Source organism: Epargyreus clarus, unplaced genomic scaffold, assembly GCF_041222505.1.
Source record: "Epargyreus clarus isolate Ecla_fem2 unplaced genomic scaffold, WU_Ecla_fem_2.2 ptg000024l, whole genome shotgun sequence".
Classification (NCBI taxonomy): domain Eukaryota; kingdom Metazoa; phylum Arthropoda; class Insecta; order Lepidoptera; family Hesperiidae; genus Epargyreus; species Epargyreus clarus.
This window is the reverse complement of record NW_027332231.1, coordinates 4,025,892-4,046,087: the sequence shown is the minus strand read 5'-3', so window position 1 is coordinate 4,046,087 and position 20,196 is coordinate 4,025,892. Positions and strand designations below refer to the sequence as shown.

General features: G+C 38.7%; 4 protein-coding genes across 4 annotated transcripts; 3 read left to right on the top strand and 1 right to left on the bottom strand.

The window, feature by feature from the left end:
* The first annotated feature begins 432 nt into the window (after window positions 1-432).
* Window positions 433-1,002, top strand: LOC140752539 (uncharacterized). Its single transcript, XM_073086876.1, has one exon. It carries the CDS (start codon window positions 433-435, stop codon window positions 1,000-1,002), a length of 570 nt encoding a protein of 189 aa, XP_072942977.1.
* Window positions 1,003-2,159: 1,157 nt separating this feature from the next.
* Window positions 2,160-2,810, bottom strand: LOC140752442 (uncharacterized). Its single transcript, XM_073086736.1, has one exon. It carries the CDS (start codon window positions 2,807-2,809, stop codon window positions 2,192-2,194), a length of 618 nt encoding a protein of 205 aa, XP_072942837.1. The 5' UTR covers window position 2,810; the 3' UTR covers window positions 2,160-2,191.
* A 7,069-nt stretch (window positions 2,811-9,879) lies between these two features.
* On the top strand, window positions 9,880-13,153 carry LOC140752538 (uncharacterized). The gene is made up of 5 exons (XM_073086875.1): window positions 9,880-9,905; window positions 9,987-10,502; window positions 10,788-10,862; window positions 11,994-12,094; window positions 12,438-13,153. The coding sequence occupies exons 2-5, from the start codon at window positions 9,999-10,001 to the stop codon at window positions 13,099-13,101; spliced, it is 1,344 nt and encodes a 447-aa protein (XP_072942976.1). The 5' UTR covers window positions 9,880-9,905; window positions 9,987-9,998; the 3' UTR covers window positions 13,102-13,153.
* Window positions 13,154-16,546: 3,393 nt separating this feature from the next.
* On the top strand, window positions 16,547-17,610 carry LOC140752536 (uncharacterized). The gene is made up of 2 exons (XM_073086874.1): window positions 16,547-16,579; window positions 16,941-17,610. The coding sequence occupies exon 2, from the start codon at window positions 16,954-16,956 to the stop codon at window positions 17,608-17,610; it is 657 nt and encodes a 218-aa protein (XP_072942975.1). The 5' UTR covers window positions 16,547-16,579; window positions 16,941-16,953.
* The last annotated feature ends 2,586 nt before the right edge of the window (window positions 17,611-20,196 follow it).

Genomic DNA, 20,196 nt, shown 5'->3' with positions numbered 1-20,196 from the left:
TGAAGAGTACTGCAACGCAAATTCTTAAAATTGGGTGAAATCAACCCCTTCATACTTCCCTTTGACCAATGTAGTATGTTTTTTATTGTAGGTGGTTTATTACCAGCAATAATTTAATAAGGGGTTAATGACCTCGGGCCACAGATTAATAAATAGTCACTACGTAGGTCGGGCATAGTTCTATAAATTAGGCTCTAGACAGACGGACCGCATTTAAACTGCAATCAGTCAGTTTGGAAGCAGTTGACACGACTGCAATTGGGCTGCAATTGGACTGCGTGTTTGGTTTGCAGTTCTATTGCAGTCGTGTCAACTGCATTCAAACTGCACCTGAACTGCAATTTGCGGTTGGATTGCAGTTGAAATGCGGTCCGTCTGTCTAGAGCTAAGTCTGTTATAGCTGTTTCTTTTTCCATTTATAGACCTAACTTCATGTGTCTTACTTGCAGGCGATCAAAGATGAAATTCTTCATTGTCTTTGCCCTGTTCGCTTTGGCCGCGGCCAAGCCCACTTTAGACCAGGCCGAACTAGAAGAGATGGTTGATCTTATCAACCGCCCCGACATTAACCCGGCCATCATTGAGGCTATAAAGGAGAAGATCCGCAGAATTCTTGAACATATCAGGCCTCGACCCATCCAAGTTGTACCTGAACCAGTCGAGTCTTACGAGCCCATCCACGTCGGACCTGAAATCGTCGACTTCCCAGTCCCTGAAAGCGTTGCTCCCACGCCTCCTCTGGTGCAAATCATCGTGAACGTCCAGAAACCTGAGGATTTCGTCGGAGGCTCCCCAGTCACTGTTGATGGCTTGGAAAAACCTGAGCCTATCGAGCTGCCCACTCCTGTTCAAGTGGCTGAGTACAATCCTATCGTTCTCGAGCCTGTGATCGTCGCCGACAACCTCCCTCTTCCCCCCACTCCTGTCCAAGTCGCTGACCAGCTTCCCTTCGAACCTGTCAACGTCGCCCCCATCATCATCGCCCCTCAAATCAAGAACTGAATCTAAGTTCCAGGCTCCTGCATTCTAATTTCATCACAGAATGTAAGCCGTTTGACGTTCGATGCAATAAACTTCTTTAATATATAAATCTGTTTTATTTTGAATTTGTTTCTCGAATTTGTTTCTCTTTCTTTCTTTCGAATTGTTGTATAATACAATATAAGTAATAGGGAAATTAAACTAAGCACCCTCAATATTTACATGGAATATTCACGAAGAACATATCCATTAAACAAAACCCATTTTAAAATACTTAACCAACAACAAAACTCAGGACCTCATGTATTTAATTCAAATCATCGTCAACCCATTGCTGTCCACTGCTAGATCAGTATCCAGCCATTCAAAGCGGAGGCACTGGCTTGAGTGTAGAGATGTGCCGAGTCAGATCGACTTGAGTCAGTACTCGAGTATACATAAACTCGCATACTCGAGTACTAAAAAGTGATTCTCGAGTACCTACCAGTGATACTCGAATACTGACGGTACTCGTACACTGACTCCAGTCTTATGTACCTTATATAGGCAAACGAGTGAATACCACAACAATTGTGCAAGTAACAACTTGATTAATTTTGTTTAGTTTAGGCACCTTTTTTTTTGTCTTCGTTTTTGGACTGTGTGTTACAAAGTACTCGAGTACTTCGTAAGTAACTCGAGTACACTGTGAGTACTCTAGACTCGAGTACTGACTCTATTATTTTTTATATGAGTACTAAAGTACTCGAATACCAAAAATGGCCGACTCGGCACATCATTACCTGAGTAAAAAGGGTTTATGCCATAGTCGCCTATGCTGACTCCGTGCGGATTAGTGTATTTACTCACCCTTGAGAACTTGTCTTTAACAACTCTCAGGCGCGTAGGTTTCTTCACGACTTTTTTCTTTATTACCCATTTTTAACTAAGTATGCAGTAGGTATATTACTTTAGTTAGGCTTTACAATATCACTATTTGTCGGGTCAGGTAAAATTCTCATGAAGATTTCACGTTGTTTCATAGAAGAGCCTATGCATGTACAACAATTGTACTAATGTGTATGTGTTTGCAAAAATGTAGTACATACGATTAAAAAGTAACACTTATGAACTTAATAATTAAGTGAAAATAAATAATAAGTACCATTTCATATGAAAAATACGTTTAATAAAAATAATAGCATTATTCGGATATCAGATTAGTAAGTCTTTAGTTGAGGATTTCAGGGGCCACGACGACGGGGGCGACGATGATGGGGGCGACGTTGACGGGCTCCAAGGGGGCAGGGGCCTCGTCAACCACGAGCACAGGGGTAGGCTCGGGGACGATGACTGGCATGATGTCAACAATGTCGATTGGGTGCTCTTCGGGGATGACTGGCATGACTGGCATCATATCAACAACGTCGATGGGGTTAGGGTGCACGGGGGCGGCTTCAGACTGTTGCACGTTCACGATGATCTGGACGAGCGGGGAGCTGGCGGGGGCGGGGGCGGGGGCGACGGGGTTAACGGCGATGATGTCGACAGGGGTGGGGTCCACAACGGTTTCTGGGACTGGGAAGTCGATAATTTCAGGTCCGACGGATATGGGGTGGTCGACGATTTCAGGTCCGACGTGGATGGGCTCCGGCTTCAAAGCATCAAGGAGTTCATGGAGCAGCTGCTCGAGCATGGCAGCGGTGGCGGGGTCAGTGCTAGGGCTGTGGATGGCAGCAATGATTTCCATGATTTCAGGGTCTTCTAATAACTGAGGAGTGGGTACTCCAGTGATTAAGCGCGCCGAAGCCACGGCGGCGATCAAAGCGAGGGCGATGAAGTATTTCATGGTGATCTGTAAACATAAAAATATTTTTAATAGCAGCTTATTATAATTTTAACGCACACGTTACGTCACAAATGTAGGCATATAAGCTTTCAACTTTTATTCGAAGTTTTTGTCTAAAATTTCATCATATCATATACTAAATAATTACGGATATTTACGAAAAAATATTTTCACCTACCGTTTACTTAGCACCTGTCTATGTCTATTTGGAAAAATGATTGGCTTTTATACCCAAACATTATCTTTTAGTAATCAATCATAGGGCCATATATCTACGTATAATAAAACTATACAACGCACTATAATAATTAGAAGTACAAACGCAGGAAACATGGATGTATATTAATAAACATATACCTATACTTAAGCTGTTTAAACGAAAAGGAAAAAATGTCCATAATCCCAAAAAAAAAAGTAAAAGAATAATTTTCCTAGTAAGTGATGTATTTTATATCTCCATTAACAATATAGTTTTATATCTATAAACCTTATGTAGGTACCTTAAGGTAATCTTAATAAGTACCTAATGGTCATAGAAAGGTGGCAGAGCCAGTATGGTTTTATCGGGTACTGTCGCCACACCTATTAGCAGCCTATTTCTAGGGTGAAATAGCTGCCTTTCGACGGAAAGGTCCATACCGTCTGGTTAATTATGCTACGACCATCTTATACCTCAGGGGTAGGCAATGCATCTGCAATCGATTTCGAGTAGAAACCGTGAATTAGTCACAGATATCCATGGGCGGCAATGACCATAACGTGAACTGTATTATTGTCTGTTACTTAAATCTTATAAAAAGAACTTACCCACACTATTTCAACCTTTAATTAGGCGCGCGGGGTCTGCGCGACCTCAAGTGATTTTAAATTCTAGTTAACTTTTTGTTTTTTACAATAGCAAGTGGAAATTTCTGGTAGCTTCCTGACTCCTCAGTCCCTCTCGCCTTAGAGTTGCTCATGCAGTAGAACTGATGCTGTAAATTAATGCTTGGGGTCGCCGCGACCCCGCGCGACTAACAACGTAGTTCAAAATTTGAACTTCGAATTTAGTTAGGAATATATTTGAAAAATATTAATTTTATGCATTTCTTTCATTTATTTTGTTGATTTACTGGTCATTTATTTTGTTCATATATAAAAACAACTTTTAAGTGACATAAACTTGCCAAATTTATATGTGATGACCCCACGAAAAAAGAATTCTACGATTTTTAACTAAACTTATATTCACAAAAAAAAAATATTTAGTGTTGGAATATATTAAATATTTTTTTGCTATTAATAAGCTTAAAGATAAATAGTTAAGTAATAAAATAAAAATCAACAATATTAATAATTACTTATAATATTTTTTATTTAACCTCAAACATATTGGGGTTACTATCGACCCCGCGCGACTAATAACGTAACTTTTTTGGCGCGCCTCATTAATAGTTAACCTAGGCTAGACTAAAAAATGAAATAGTACAAATTAGTACCTATTAATTGAAAATACTAACATAATCGTTCGCTACTTCAAATAAAAAAACTTACTTAGTTCAGTATTAAAGTAGGCCAATATAAAAAACTAAACAATAGAAATAATTAAACAACTTTTTTTCTATTTAAGCATTATTTTTTTATACTTAAATCCTAATATTAACCACATAATATCTTGGACTATGATTGTAATAATAATATTTACGATATTAGAATTTGGTATTTTATTATACTATATTATGATAAAGAAATTTAGCAAGTCATATAACCTTGCTTACCTAAAAACATGAAACAATAAATCAATAAAGAAGTTATCATTTAACGGGATTAGCCAATATTATTGATACGTAGTTCGTTTCCTGTTGTAGATGATTGCACTCTTCGCACTGTTAGTATTTGGGCGATAAACGTTGTCTCACTTTCAACAGAACCCAATACACACAGTCCCACAAAAGGTCCTACCCTCTGAGGATATGTAGACATAGCTTAGTTAAGGGGGATTTTAAAACAACGAAGGATTTGCGCTACCTGGATACCTGGGATAATTTTGCCGCCCCTAAAAACTGCCGCCCGTACCTCCAGCCTATTTAGCCCATTGGTAAATCTGCCACTGTTACGAGAAGGGAGCCCGAAATAAATAATCTCTGTTTGTCAGCCAAATAAAAGTGTCATATATGAAGATTTTATTTCCTCGTCTATGCTACATGGTGCTCGTCCGGTCTTTAAACTTATCTACATGGATATTAAGCAAGTCAGAGATGTAACCGATGAAATAGTTTGTTAATAATGTTGTGATGTTATTTTGATAGATCTTGATCTAGATAAAACACAGTGTCGTCGGTAATCGCAAACACGAGTACTTAGATAACATAAACCTTAAGCTAAGTCTTCAAGAAAGGAAGTGCTTAGACGGCTGAGTGATTGTAATGTGATTATGCCTGCTTCATCTCGGACCGACAGTTATCCTTCATTTGTAATATAATATACTGAATGTTCTAAATAATATCATAAGATTCCTTTTATTATTATCGTTGCAGTGTAAAGGTGGTAGAAACCTACGCGATTCAACTCTGTGGGCACTACCACCATATCTGTTAATTCCTTATAAAAGTAATGTAACGCTGCTATGTTATGGCTTAAAGGATGTACACTTATCTTATATATAAAATTCTCGTGTCACAATGTTAGTTACCGTACTCCTTAAATTAGTTAGTTAAATTTTATATGCATATTCAGTAGGTCTGAGAATCAGCTACTATCTATTTTCATACCTCTTAGTGGTAAGGGTTGTTCACCCTTACCATTTTTTTTATTATATGGCAATACGTTTGCCGGGTCAGCTACTATACTTATAAGAGGTCTCCATAACCGACTACCGGTAGGATTCTTATCCTATCTGGGGTTGTTTATAGTTTTCCATGGGCGACAGTTGCCACTTACCATCAGGTGACCTGCATGCTCCCTTGCTACTTCTACAGTATGAAAGATGTGGTTAGGTACTTATGATTTTATTTATATCTACTATGTACGTAATGTACATACATAGCACGTAATCTTATTTATTTTCATTTTCATCTCCTGACATTGGTATTCTAAGATAGAGATTTTATCTATGCATCTTATAGTTATCAATATGATATGATGATGATGAAAGATATTTTTTAGTATAAAAACCCATCCCTACTTGACAAGAGTAAATAGATAGAATCCAAAGAATACCAAACAAAAGTATGCACTAATAGGCATAACGGAAGTAAATCTTTCGGATGTGTGACTAAACGGGGAAGAAATACATCGTGAGGAAGTTTTTAATAAAAGGTTAGTTTTGTAAAGTCATCAGCAACCCATTACTGTCCCAATGTTGGGTACAGGTCTCCTCTCATAATGAGAAGAATTAGGCCATTATCCACCGCGCTGGTCAAGTGCGTATTGGTAGACTTCAAATACCTTTGAGATTTTTTTTTATAAAGCTGTCTGGTACGCAGTTTTCCACGCGATGTTTGTTTACACCGTTTAGCAAGATAATTAGATAGATAATTAATTTCTAATACAAAATAAATTAGATAATTAATTTCTAATACTCACATAACTTTAAATACGTGCCTGGGATTTGAACCTCGGACCCCTCGATCGAGAGGCCGGGTTTCTTAACCACTAGGCTATCACTGCTTTACTTACTTACTTAGTTCTCTAAAGTAAAGACTGCCACTCATCACCTGGCAAGCGTTCTATGGGCTTAACCCCCCTCATCTCATTCTGAGAGAAGACAGTGGAACAGAATTGGGTTAACGATGACGACGTACATGTTTACCTCTTAAGAATTTTAGATTAACTCATAAATAATAAATAAATCTGTAATAACAGATCATCATGAAATACTTCATCGCAATCGTTATGATCGCTGTGGCTTCGGCTGGCCCTGTCCGCCTGTCCGTAGGAGACGCTGAAATTCAGGAAATCATTGCTGCTATCAACAGCTCCAGCACTGACCCAGCGACCGCTGCCATGATCGAGCAACTACTCCTTGAAGCTCTTGACCTGCCGGAGCTCTTCTCTGATGGTCCCTCTGTCGTCGTTGTCCCCGAAGGAGTTCTCGAGCCGAATCCCGAACATCCTGCTCCTGCCCCGTCTGACCCTGCCCCACTTGCTCCTACCCCCGCTCCACTAAACCTTGTTCCTGTTCCGACTGACCCTGCTCCTGCCCCTGCTCCACCAGCTTCTGTTCCTGCCCCGTCTGAGCCTGATCATACCCCTGTTCAACCAGCCCCTGCTCCTGCCCCCTCTAACCCAGCTCCTTCCCCCGCCGAACCAGCCCCTGTTCCTGCCCAGTCCGAGCCTGCACCTGCCCCACCAGCCCCTGTTCCTGCCCCGTCGGAGTCTGCCCCTGCCCCACCAGCCCCAGTTCCTGCCCCGTCCGAGCCTGCCCCTGCCCCTGCCCCACCAGCCCCTTCTCCTGCCCCATCTGAGCCTGCCCCTGCACCTGCCCCACCAGCCCCTCCTGCCCCACCTGCCCCGACTCCTGGTCCATCTGCTCCTGCCGCACCTGCTCCTACTCCTAACCCGGCCGCCCCTTCCCCTCCTGCTCCTGACGCCACTAGATATCCAATTGTCCTAGTAATCGTAAACGTGAACGTGCAGAAGGCTGAAAACACTCCTATTAAGCCTAATCCAGTGGAGGTTATTGATGCCCTGCCAGTCGTTCCCGAGCCTCCTACACCCCCCAAACCCGTCGAAGTGGCGGAAGAGTCTCTCTTACCACTCAAGCCCATCGAAGTGGAGGATCAACTCCCCACATCACTCAAGCCCGTCGAAGTGGTAGATTAAACCCCCATAGCCCCTTAGCCCGGTATCGTCTCCCCAGTCGTCGTGACCTCCGAAATACTCAACTAATCATCTATTAATCTTATATCCAAATAATGCGCCTTCAATCTGAATAATAATGTTAAATTATAAATTAATAAACCTATTTTTAAATAAAATGTTTTATTATCTGTTTCTGTACCTCTCGATCATATCGTAATAAGAATATTGAGGATAGTGTTAATATTATATTGAATATATAATATACTAAAAGCATTCTATACACGTGCCAAGCACTGCTGTGTTCTGATTTGAAGGGAAGTAAGAGAGTTAATCTTCAGAAGTAGCCAATCATCTATGGCTGACCTCGAGGTCTTATCATTTATCTATAGTTAACCTCAAATGAGCTGCCCAGCTGCACAATGGACTCGTATAAAATACTCTGTTATCACAAGAAAAGTTTACGTTTCGCGTAATACACTTGCATTATTTATCATTTACCACCCGCATGATAACTAATACGTGTAATCCGTAAACGGAAGTTTATGTCAATAAAAAATACAGTCGATAGATACGAGTACCACGCTGACGTCAGTGAATAAATACTTAATGATATTGAAAATTGCACAAATCAATTACATTGTGAAAAGTTTGTGATCATCTCAGCATCGTAGCTAGGTACAAGCTGTGGGCAGTTGCCAGGGCGGCAATCTTTAGTGAGGCTTATATTGCCGACCCACACAACAAAAGAAACTGTTTAATCTATACATATATTACAATTACATTGAGTCTGCGAGAGGCACAAATTTCAAACTGGATGAAATAAGATAATTTTCTTTTTAGAAAAGTATTAGAGGACGCAAACTTCAAATAATCCCAGGGGTACAAAATTGAAGTCTTGCCCCGGCCGCTCATGATCCTACGACGCTACTAATTCTTGCCCAAATATACGATGTAGTGCAGAATTTGGTTAGCTTATGCGGTGTTCAAAATAGCATTTCTACCCTTAAGTTACCCATAGTCGTAATCGAATAGTCATAGTCGGTTTTTGAGAATGTACTTATAGAATTTTGTAATTAATTAATAATAATTAGCATAAATTAAATAGTTAGATAATAGGTATATTCACATTGGCTTACACTATTTTATAACAAAATTGGCAATAAACCAATAAGGAGTCAAGGAGACCATAAATCTATTAAATTAATTGATAACTGTATAATCTTTACAATAGAATACTTGTCAAGTTTTATCTCATCATATTGTAAATTTATTTTTTATCTTCAGATAACTTCTGTTGTGGATTTTAATAATAAATTAATATGGCCGCAATAAAAATAAGGTTAATTCCTTTCTTTTGTGTGTCCGCCAAGTTTTTTTAAGTAAAAGTAACAAAAAAAATGAAGACAAAAATATGAGTTACTATAATCTATAACTCATATAAGCTAGGGGTTTCTTTGTTATGAGGAGCTTCAAAAGTCCATAAATGTAGAAAAATTAACAAGTTTCAAACTTCACACGAAAAAGGCAAATTTTAAACGGTTTTGTCCGCCCTTATATGACGATCTTGCATATATAACAGCAGACGATATTTTGCGAGTAACTCATGACAGATACAAAATGTGCAACAGATTTCGCAAACACATTTTTCGCCTATTCTTTCTATGAACCCCCTAACTCCCGCCTAATAAGCTCATCCATAAAAACATTGCAATAATAGTCTACCTTATAAAAAAATATAGGTTTGGATTGAACAATTAGCACCGAACGTGCTTTTTGTCCTCCTGGTGGTAAATGTTCATTGATTATCCTTCTAATAAATCATTATACGTCCACAGTCATGCATATTTAGTGCTAATCCTATCTTTTGTGCCGATATCTTTGGATGTCACATTATCTATAATCATCATTATTGTACAATGTTCAATTTCAATGTCATATTATTAATGGATATTCTATTCTATCCAGTGTGTAAAATAGGAAGCTTTCATTACTACTTTTTGTATCACATAAAGTTTGAGTACAAAGTATGAGTACAAGGAAAAACCATGCAATAATTTTTATTAACGTCACGCTTCTTAGAATCCATATACGAGTAGTTCGAACGACCCAATAAATTGATTTTATCTTTATTAAGTTCTAATTGTTATATCTTTATTAGAAGATTATTTTTTTTTAATATAGGAAAATGTATTAAAGGTTAATCTAATTGTATTTAAGATGTTTAGTTTGATAAAGATTTAGTATAAAACCCTACAGTTTCATACGAACGATCATACTTTAGCACAAAGCTTTAGCATTTCAACAAGAAAAACAGGTTGGGTAACAAATCATAATTATTATTATACAATTAGTTGAATATATATATATTAACAATATATTCTTTGTATCTTTACAGAAATAAATAACAATGAAATTCCTGTTGATCGCTGCTGCTGTGGTCGCCGTGGCCGTCGCCGGCCCCTCCCGCTTCCGTCCCATCTCCGTGGGACCCGCTATCGTGGACAACTACGAGCCCATTCACGTCGGACCTGAAATCGTGGACAGTGTCCATCCTATTCAAGTCGGACCTGAAATCATTGACCACCCCATCTCCAGCGGGCCCGCCATCATCGACTTCCCTATCCCCGAAGGCGCTTTGGCCCCCACCCCTGTTGCCGTTGCCCCCGTCGCTCCCGCCCCTGCCAGCTCCCCGCTCGTCCAGATCATCGTGAACGTGCAACAGTCTGAGTCCGCCCCCGAGCACCCTAAACCCGTCGATGTTGTTGACATGACGCCAGTCATGCCTGTCATCCCCGAGGAGCACCCAATCGACATTGTTGACATCATGCCAGTCGTCGTCCCCGAGCCTACCCCTGTGCTCGTGGTTGACGAGGCCCCTGCCCCCTTGGAGCCCGTCAACGTCGCCCCCATCATCGTCGCCCCCGTCGTCGTGGCCCCTGAAATCCTTAACTAAAGACTTACTAATCTGATATCCGAATAGTGCTATTATTATTATTAAACGTATTTTTCATATTAAATGGTATTATTTAATTTCACTTAATTATTAAGTTCATAAGTGTAACTTTTTAATCGTATGTACTACATTTTTGTAAACACATACACATTAGTACAATTGTTGTACATGCATAGGCTCTTCTATGAAACTACGTGAAATCTTTATGAGAATTTTACAACGTCCAATTAATTACAAATTTACGTCGTCCCCGAAATTCCCCCTACACCCGTCATCGTCGTCGATGAGGCCCCCGCCGCCCCCAAGCCCGTCCAAGTGGTAGATGAACTCCCCGCTCCCCTTGGAGCCCGTCAACGTTGCCCCCATCATTGTCGCCCCCGTCGTCGTCGCTCCTGAAATCCTCTACTAAATTATGGACTTTAACTGTAAAGGTATCTAAAATGTAACAACAAAGAATAAATAAATACCTGATAGTAAATAAATTTCTTTAGTTTTATTATAAAATTTATTTTTTTCCTGTATATTATACAAAACGCTATAAAAAATTACTCTCTACGATTATAAATTGAATTATAGCTACACCGCAGAATATTTATGCTTTACATACATTATAATATTCACAATATTTGCTGTTTTGTAAGGACAAAGCACCTACTGTTTTGTACTTGCTAAACACATTACACAACATATGTATAACTTTTACTTTTTCAACCTCAAGAAATAACAATGAAATATTTATTTTATTCACACAGGCTCGTGTCCTTCATTGTTTACAAGTGGATCGAGCAGGAACATAAGATTTTTGCCTTTACTTCTTTACTTTTATTTCTTATTTCCCATGCTATGCAAGATCACAAGCGAAATTACAGATTTATCAGGTACATTTTAGTCATTGTTATAATATTCGTGGTACTATCATGCAATAATTACAAGGTTATTTATTGTATGAAAGAAACATATTTCATAAATATATGAGTGTGATGGTCATACTTTATATAAAGTATACGTTTCATTATACTATTTCCATTTCTTTATTTTCTCGATGACAGATCGACGCCCATGTAATTTTGTGTTGTTTACGTCAAAATGTCACACAGTTAATACTGTGAAATGTGAACTTATGAAGGTGGTAGAACCCAATGTGGTTCGACTCCGGCGGCACCACCGCCACACCTATTTCTACCTAATAACAGCAGTGTTAGGTGCTGCTGTGTTCCGGTTTGAAGGGTGTGGTAAGGGAGACAGACTTTTCCGAGGCGTTCCAGCTTAGTCCTCTGGGGTAGCGGCGCATCTGTGGCCGACCTCAGGTAGGAATATCTAATCCTATCTGGGGTTGATTACAGATGTCCATGGGCGGCAGTAGCCACTTACCATCAGGTGGACTGCATGCTCGGCTGCTACTCTTATATTATAAAAATATATATATATATATATAATTGTGTGAAATAGCAGCATATTTGCGCCGCTTCACAGCCTCCGCAGATTCGGCTGCCGCACCAGCATGCATCGAGGTCGCCCGAATATGAGACGGTGCCATGGTGTCAACACATGTAAGATCCCATACCAAGGACCTCCCCTGTTTCCAGGGAACGAATGTCATACCCATCACACGCCATCATGACGCACTATCAAAAGATTACTAAGTAATGTCTGAAAATAAATAATAACTTATCTTATTATGAGTATTAAGCTTCAATTGATAAAAATTTAGTATAAAACGCATGACTTTCTCACTCTCGGTCATACTTTGGTGCAAAGGTTTCACATTAGTACAAAGCCAACAGGTATGTATGAAAATACTAAGAAATGCATTTGATTTAATTCCATTTTGTCTTGATTTTGTCTTGCATATAATTAATGATGAAGTTAACAATATTCTCTGCATATTTACAGAACTAAAACAACAATGAAATTCCTGTTGATCGCTGCTGCAGTGGTAGCTGTGGCTGTTGCCAGCCCCACCCGCTTCTTCCGTCCCATCATCCCGGGACCTGCTATCGTTGACAACTACGAACCCATCCACGTCGGACCTGAAATCGTTGACGAATACCAGCCTATCCACGTCGGACCGGAAATCATTGATGAATACCACCCTATCAACGTCGGACCTGAAATCATTGATGAATACCACCCCATCCATGTCGGACCTGAAATCATCGACCACCCTATCTCCGGTGGCCCCGCCATCATCGACTTCCCTGTACCCGAAGAAGCTCTGCTCCCCACCCCTGTTGGCGTCGCTCCCGCCCCCGCCAGCTCCCCGCTCGTCCAGATCATCGTGAACGTTCAACAGTCTGGATCCGCCCCCGAGCACCCCAAACCCGTCGACGTTATTGATATGACACCAATCATGCCAGTCGTCCCCGAAGAGCACCCAGTCGACATTGTTGATATCATGCCAGTCTTCCCAGTCGACACTGTAGATATCATGCCAGTCATGCCAGTGGTACCCACACCCGTCCAGGTGGTGGATGAGCTCCCCGCTCCCCTCGAGCCCGTCGTCGTCGCCCCCGGAATCGTCTCCCCCATCGTCGTGGCTCCTGAAATCCTCAACTAAGTTTAGATCTGGATTCATGTTAAAAATAAGACCTATTTAACAGCTATCCAAATATTACGACTGCCATGCATTTGATTAAAACGTTGAATAAAAAATAATTTGATTTACTTTAATCTTTTTTTTTAATATTAATCATTTTTTATCACCAAAGTTCTTCATTTGTGTGTTGAAAATAGTAAATAGTTCAGAAAGTACACCACAACCTACGTGATAAACCTAAGGTGAACTCAAGAGTAAATTAATGCTTATAAGGTTATTTCTATTCTAAGTTTATATTTTAACAATAAGATAAGCCTGTTAAAGGCTTGCTAAGGGCCTGCTTCCGTATTATGTTGAACAAAATTAGGAAAACAACGGAAGTGGAATGAAAGAAAGAAATAAAAAATATTTATTTGTAAATAATACTACAACATAATGTGGCATAATTAACAGTAAACTTTAAAATCAAAATTGCTGCAGTTAAATTTAATTTAAATGTGATTTACTAAATCTTTCTGAAGTATTGGATAATTTTATAAGATAAGCATAAATATCTGTAATCTTGAAATAGACATTTTTTTACAATTAAATATTGATTTACATATCACGTGAAAAATAAATATCAAAAAAGTCTGAAGAACATTATTCCGGTGCATTTGGTCCAGATTACTAAGATCGACACTGTTATTGATTTACAATTAGACATAAAAATTAGGAAGCAGGCCTACCTAATAATAGAAAATCACCTTTGCTTATAAACATTAGCTTGTAGCTGCATCAGAGAAGTCGTGAATGCATCGCCGGCTTTGGAGAATAGCTCTTTTTGCACCTTTTTTTAGAGCCCCATGTCATAGCACTTCAGGAATACTTAAGAAGGAAGCTCAATTCTTCTTAAATCTCTCTAATATTATACATTCCGACGTTAAAGAAAGTTGTTGATTTAATTGTCTGGTACCTTGGTAATTTTATATTATTTGAAAGTTATTTTGATGGAAGTGTTCTTAGGTATGAATTACGAAAATTTATCCAATTTTTTGAACACCATCAACTAATTTTCTGGCTTGAATGGAGTTAAAAATTTATAATCATAACTTTAGTTTTATATCTTGTTGATATTTGCTCAGATTTTACACTACATCTATTTGAAGATTGTGTGTTTTATTTTGATCTGAACAAATAATCAGGACTTTACAGACTTATTTCTATGAGTATTTGCAAATTAAAATTTAAACAATACAAAATTTCTTGACAATGCGCACCTAAAATTGTTAACTGTAATTTATTTTCTATGCAACAAATTAATAATTAATGTACTTAAGTAGATAATCTTTTATATACCTACATAATGTACTGTATGTAAATGTATGTATTACGGAATTACGAATTATGCCTAGTGATATAATAATAATAATCATTTATTTCAGAAAATATAAACAAAGATACAAAAGTATAATTGAATACAGAGGTTCATATCATATATACCTTACAGACTAACATACATATTAATATATACTTATAACTAAGTCACATCCAAAACAAGAAGCGCTAATTCATTACAACAATAAAATATTCGACACGTAAAGTCACGGTATCTTTAAACTTTTTGAGAGTGAAAACCAAAGAACATCGGGTACATTGACCAGTGATGAGGAATATTTAGTTTTACTAGTTAGCTTACAATAATAACTTTTTGTTGACGAAGGCAAAAACCTTCAAAAGCTATCAGATGCTGTGGGAGCGTCACCAGATTAGTTGGGCGTTTACCCAGTAAAACTCAACTTAAAAAAGGGAGAGGGGTTGGCCTCAACGCAACTTAGAGGACTCCTCAATCTCCATCGAAACTCAATAGAAGTTCTTTGAGTACAGTGCCTCTGCTAGGCGCTGCCCGGGACTGCTTTATGCTCACACCACACCTTCTTTCGACTGTTCTTTCGACAAGGGTATGCGGTCATACACACAATAGTATGTATTATTCCAGGAAGGTTGACGAGGGGTCCTTGCTGGAATAATTGGCAGGCTGGTCTTGCCGTTCACAACACCGGAAATCCTCTTTTAGTCGCCTTTACGACAGGCAGGTATCGTAGCTCTGACAGAATAGAGCTACGGTATTCCCTGGACCAGAGTCCAAGGACTATAGAGAGAAGCTTACGATAATACTTTTTTTTGTTGACGAGGGGGAAACCTTCATGCCGTGACGCCTACTGTACAGGTGATTTTTTTTCAGTTGGATGTGAATAGCCAAATGAAAACGAACAGAGATTTGGCTATTTTTACACTTTCATATTTCCACGCTGGATTGAAAAATTATACACCCACTTTTCTGGCAAATTACTCTAGTGTGAAAGACATCACTCCATCATGAGTTATTCTCATACCTATGCACTTTATATTACTCGTATCCTTTTATTAAAGTCAACCATAATACCAATAACACTAGATTATTCGATTATATTCGTGTTTTTATATGTTACACATGAATATAGGATTGTTCCTACTTTCAAGAATTGCATAGGAAAAAAGCAGACTTTAAGTGTTTTGGAGAAGGTGGTCTAACCTTTTGTATTTCGACTCTGCTCTTTCATCTTTCATTTCTGCCTAATAACAGTAGTGTTAAGCGCTGCTGCTTTCCGGTTTGAAGAATGTGATAAGGCAAGCATACTCAATACAGGCAACACACAACTAATTCATCAGGGTTAGCAGCTCATCCGTGGCCGACCTCAGATAGGACCCTAATCTTATCTGAGATCGAATACAGTCCGTGCAAGATACTGGAGCTAATGCTTTATTAATTATAATTATGTAAAAATAATAGCATTAAAAAAAGAGAATAATTATTATTAAAAAAAAAAGACAAACCCACTGAGTTTCTTACCGGATCTTCTCAGTAGAGGTCGCGTTCCGATCCGGTAGTAGTTTAAGAAAAATATTGTACCTGACAATTTTTAAGTGCCGTCGTTGGCCTATACAAATAAATATATTTCATTATTTCATTTCATTTCATTTCATTTCATTTTGTGAGCGGCCAGCAATACTTTGTTAAGGTTTAAGGAATTTTAAGCCTGCTTATAAAATAAGTTTCAGAAGTAGTCGTATAGGGAATCCATACTTTGCCCAATCTTCTTTACGGACATATGGACGACCCAAAAAGGTTTGTGCCCCTAAAAACGCACCATTCTGGACGTGACTTAAATTAAGCTAAGCAAGAAATAACGCGAGAAAAAGGTATAATATATTAAAAATCGTCGTTCCATACAAATCATAGAATATCCGACGGCCCGATCTAGAAAGATATGCTACATACCTTCACTAAGCGGTCCGTCAGTTAATTGACATCTGTGGATTATAAGATTATACCTAAATGTAAGCAAATAAATTAAAACTTATCTGGTAAGCAAGATTTACGATGTTTATATTGATAAAACATAGTATAAAACGCTTGGAGCTAATACGAGTGATCATACTTTAGCGCAAAGCTTTAGCATTTGTACAAAGGCAACAGGTATGTGTTAATACATATTATGAACTTAGATCTTGTAAAATCTTTTGGACTGAACTCCATTGTGTTAAAATAAATCAACAACAATGATATTGACTGGGATTCAGGTTTCAAGGCTGACCCTCCCAGTTCGATTTTTTTTCAAAGTTTGTTTCATAGAAATTGGGAAACTAATTGTCATTAATGAAGAAAACCATAAAGTAACTTTGTCCGGGAATTTTTATCTAAGGGTAAAATATACCAATCCGCACTTCAACGACGTAGTAGAAAATATTCTAAACTGTTCTCAGAGGAGACCCTTCTCAGCAATAGAACAATAATAGGTTGATGATAAAATTAACGAAAATTCTTTGTATCTCCACAGAAAAAAAACAACAATGAAATTCCTGTTGATCGCTGCTGCAGTGGTAGCTGTGGCTGTTGCCAGCCCCACCCGCTTCTTCCGTCCCATCATCCCGGGACCTGCTATCGTTGACAACTACGAGCCCATTCACGTCGGACCTGAAATCGTTGACCAATACCAACCTATCCACGTCGGACCGGAAATCGTTGATCAATACCACCCCATCCACGTCGGACCGGAAATCATTGATCAATACCACCCCATCCATGTCGGACCTGAAATTATCGACTTCCCAGTTCCAGAATCTGTTGTGGACCCCACCCCTGTCGATATCATCGCCGTTAACCCCGTCGCCCCCGCCCCCGCCCCCGCCAGCTCTCCGCTCGTCCAGATCATCGTGAACGTACAACAGGCTGACTCCGCCCCCGTGCAGCCAATCGTTGTCCCCGATGAAAAACCCACCGACATCGTTGATATTATGCCAGTCGTGGTCCCTGAAGAACAACCCGGCAACATTGTTGATGTGATGCCAGTGGTCGTCCCCGAAGGTCATGATTTTGTTGACATCATGCCAGTCTTCCCCGTCGACACTGTAGACATGATGCCAGTCATGCCGGTGGTCCCCGCACCCGTCCAAGTCGCCCCCGGTATCGTCTCCCCCATCGTCGTGGCACCTGAAATCCTCAACTAAGACTACACCTGGATTTTTGAATTTCATGTTAAAAATTACAAATCTATATTGCCATTTGTCCAAATGTTCCAACTACAATTACTTTGATTAAACACATGAATACCGAATAAATCTATTTTATATTATGAACCCTTTTCCATAATATATCATTAAAAAATATTTGCATTGTGTTGACAACAACAAATGCTATGCCTTTCACAACAAGATCTTAAATAATGACGTACTTGCTAATGTAGGAATTGGAAAACAAAACATCTATCTACAAAATTGAACATCAGTAAACACATTCACATTTACTGTAGTACTGCAAGGCACTCAATTATATGGTAATAAGAGCAAAGGTCTAAAAGAATAAAAGGTCTAATAAAAAGGCGTAATAATAAAGATAATTATATAGGCGAATTTTAAAATATTAATTATGGATAAAATTCATATCCGACTGCTTCGAGCATATGTAAGTAGGAACTAGGGTTGTTCCGAATATCAGCATCAGCGTCAGCATCCGCTGATTATCAGCTTTCTTTTAAATATCAGCATCAGCATCCGCATCCGCAACAAAAGACGCTGATTTTTAATGCTGATATTGAAGTTGTAACGTGTTCGTTGAAGGCGGGACCGAGCTTAAATCACGTGGAGTTTTAGCCAATCACAGACGGTTTATAAACATAAGTTGTCACTTGTTCCCTCATCAAACAATCATTCGATTGTATTGACAACGTAATTTGGTCAGACATTAATGACTTTCGATTATAGTTCAATCAATCAATAACAGAATTATGTATTCAATTCATAATGCCACATCCAGTGAAAAGTGCAATATGACCAAATATTTCGTTATTGAACAAAGATACGGCACAGTGTAGTATTTGTAAAAATAAAATAACAAACAAATGCCGACTTCTGTGTCACTGCAGAGTGTAGGGTATCTGAAGTGGATGTTGGTTTGGTACATGGTTCTGAAGTCGGTGCTAAATATCTTTCGTTGGATAACGGCGCAAACAGCGTGTTCAATATGAGCGCCGGCTTCAGAGATATGTGCTGAGCCAACATTTGTTTAAGTTGATTTTTGCTTTGTAGTGACATGGAAGTCGATTGTATTTTTTTTTTTTTTTTTTCACCTTTTTTAGTGATGACATACTAAAAATCTTACAAACGCACCAGTCGCCCTTACGATAACCAATGGAACCACTATAATGTGACAATGTGACAATAATGGAACCACTTTGGAAATATCTTTTTTTGCAACAAAACAAAAATCATCCAGTTCGGTTCATAAACTACGAAGTTATTCGCGAACAAACATAAAAAATAACATATATACGGTCGAATTGATAAACCACCTCATTTTGTGAAGTCGGTTAAAACAGACTATTCTCGTAAGGGACGTACAAATACCTCAGTATAAAATATATTTATATTTAGTATTTCTAAATATCAGCATCAGTATCAGCATCAGCTGATATTAATCTGAAAAAATCAGCATCAGCATCCGCTGATCTAGTAAAAACCTGCATCAGCAACAACCCTGGTAGGAACAGTAAGCAGTCGTTTTTTTTTTATTTTTATAATATTTGTCTATTTATTTGTTTATTTGTACTTTTAGATTTTTTCTAATATTTCACAATATGCTATCAAATTTAAATATTTACTATGGCGTACACCTTAATGGTACACATATAGGTATTACTGCAGAGTTGTATATGACGATCAATACTACATACGAGTACATACATATTTTTATATATCGGGGACTATTTCCCACCTTCGCAAAAAATTATACCCGATCATAATCGATGCTTCCGATGTCGATTTTTCTACAGTGCTTGAGGCGTCTGCAATTGACAGTAAAGTCTCTCATTTCAACAATATTATTCTGCAATTGTATGACGCCCATACTCCTGTCCACAGAGTACGTCTGAAGCATGCTCCGTCTCCCTGGATGTCTAGATAGATAATCCAAATGGCCATGAGAAGACGGAATCGGGCTTTCCGTATATTCAAAAAGGATCGTACTGATTCTAATTGGTCGTCTTTCAAGATAGCAAGGAATAGATGCAATCAGATGGTACGAACAGCTAAACGCCGCTATTTTCATGATAGTATCAGTAATTCTTCCTCCGCCGATGTGTGGAAATTTCTTCGTTCTCTTGGCTTCTGTAAACCACTTACCTATGATTGCGGTCCGACTCTTTCTATTGATTCCATTAATAATTATTTTGTCACTACTTCATTATTGGACCCTGCAATCAGATGTAATACACTATCTTCTATTGCGGTCATGCAATCACCCTGCATTCCTTATTTTCAGCTTTCTTCTGTGACTCAGGAAGAAGTAATGACAACTTTTACATCAATTAAATCAAGGGCCATGGGGTGTGATGACATTAGTAGGTCCATGATATGTCCGATAGTAACGATTCTACTGCCGATAATCACACATATCATTAACTCCTCTCTACTGTTGGGTGAATATCCAACTCTTTGGAAAAAGGCATTCGTGCGACCTCTCCCGAAGGTCTCAGCTCCCTCCCTTGTTAATCATTATCGTCCAATCTCTATACTTCCGTTCCTCTCTAAAGTTCTGGA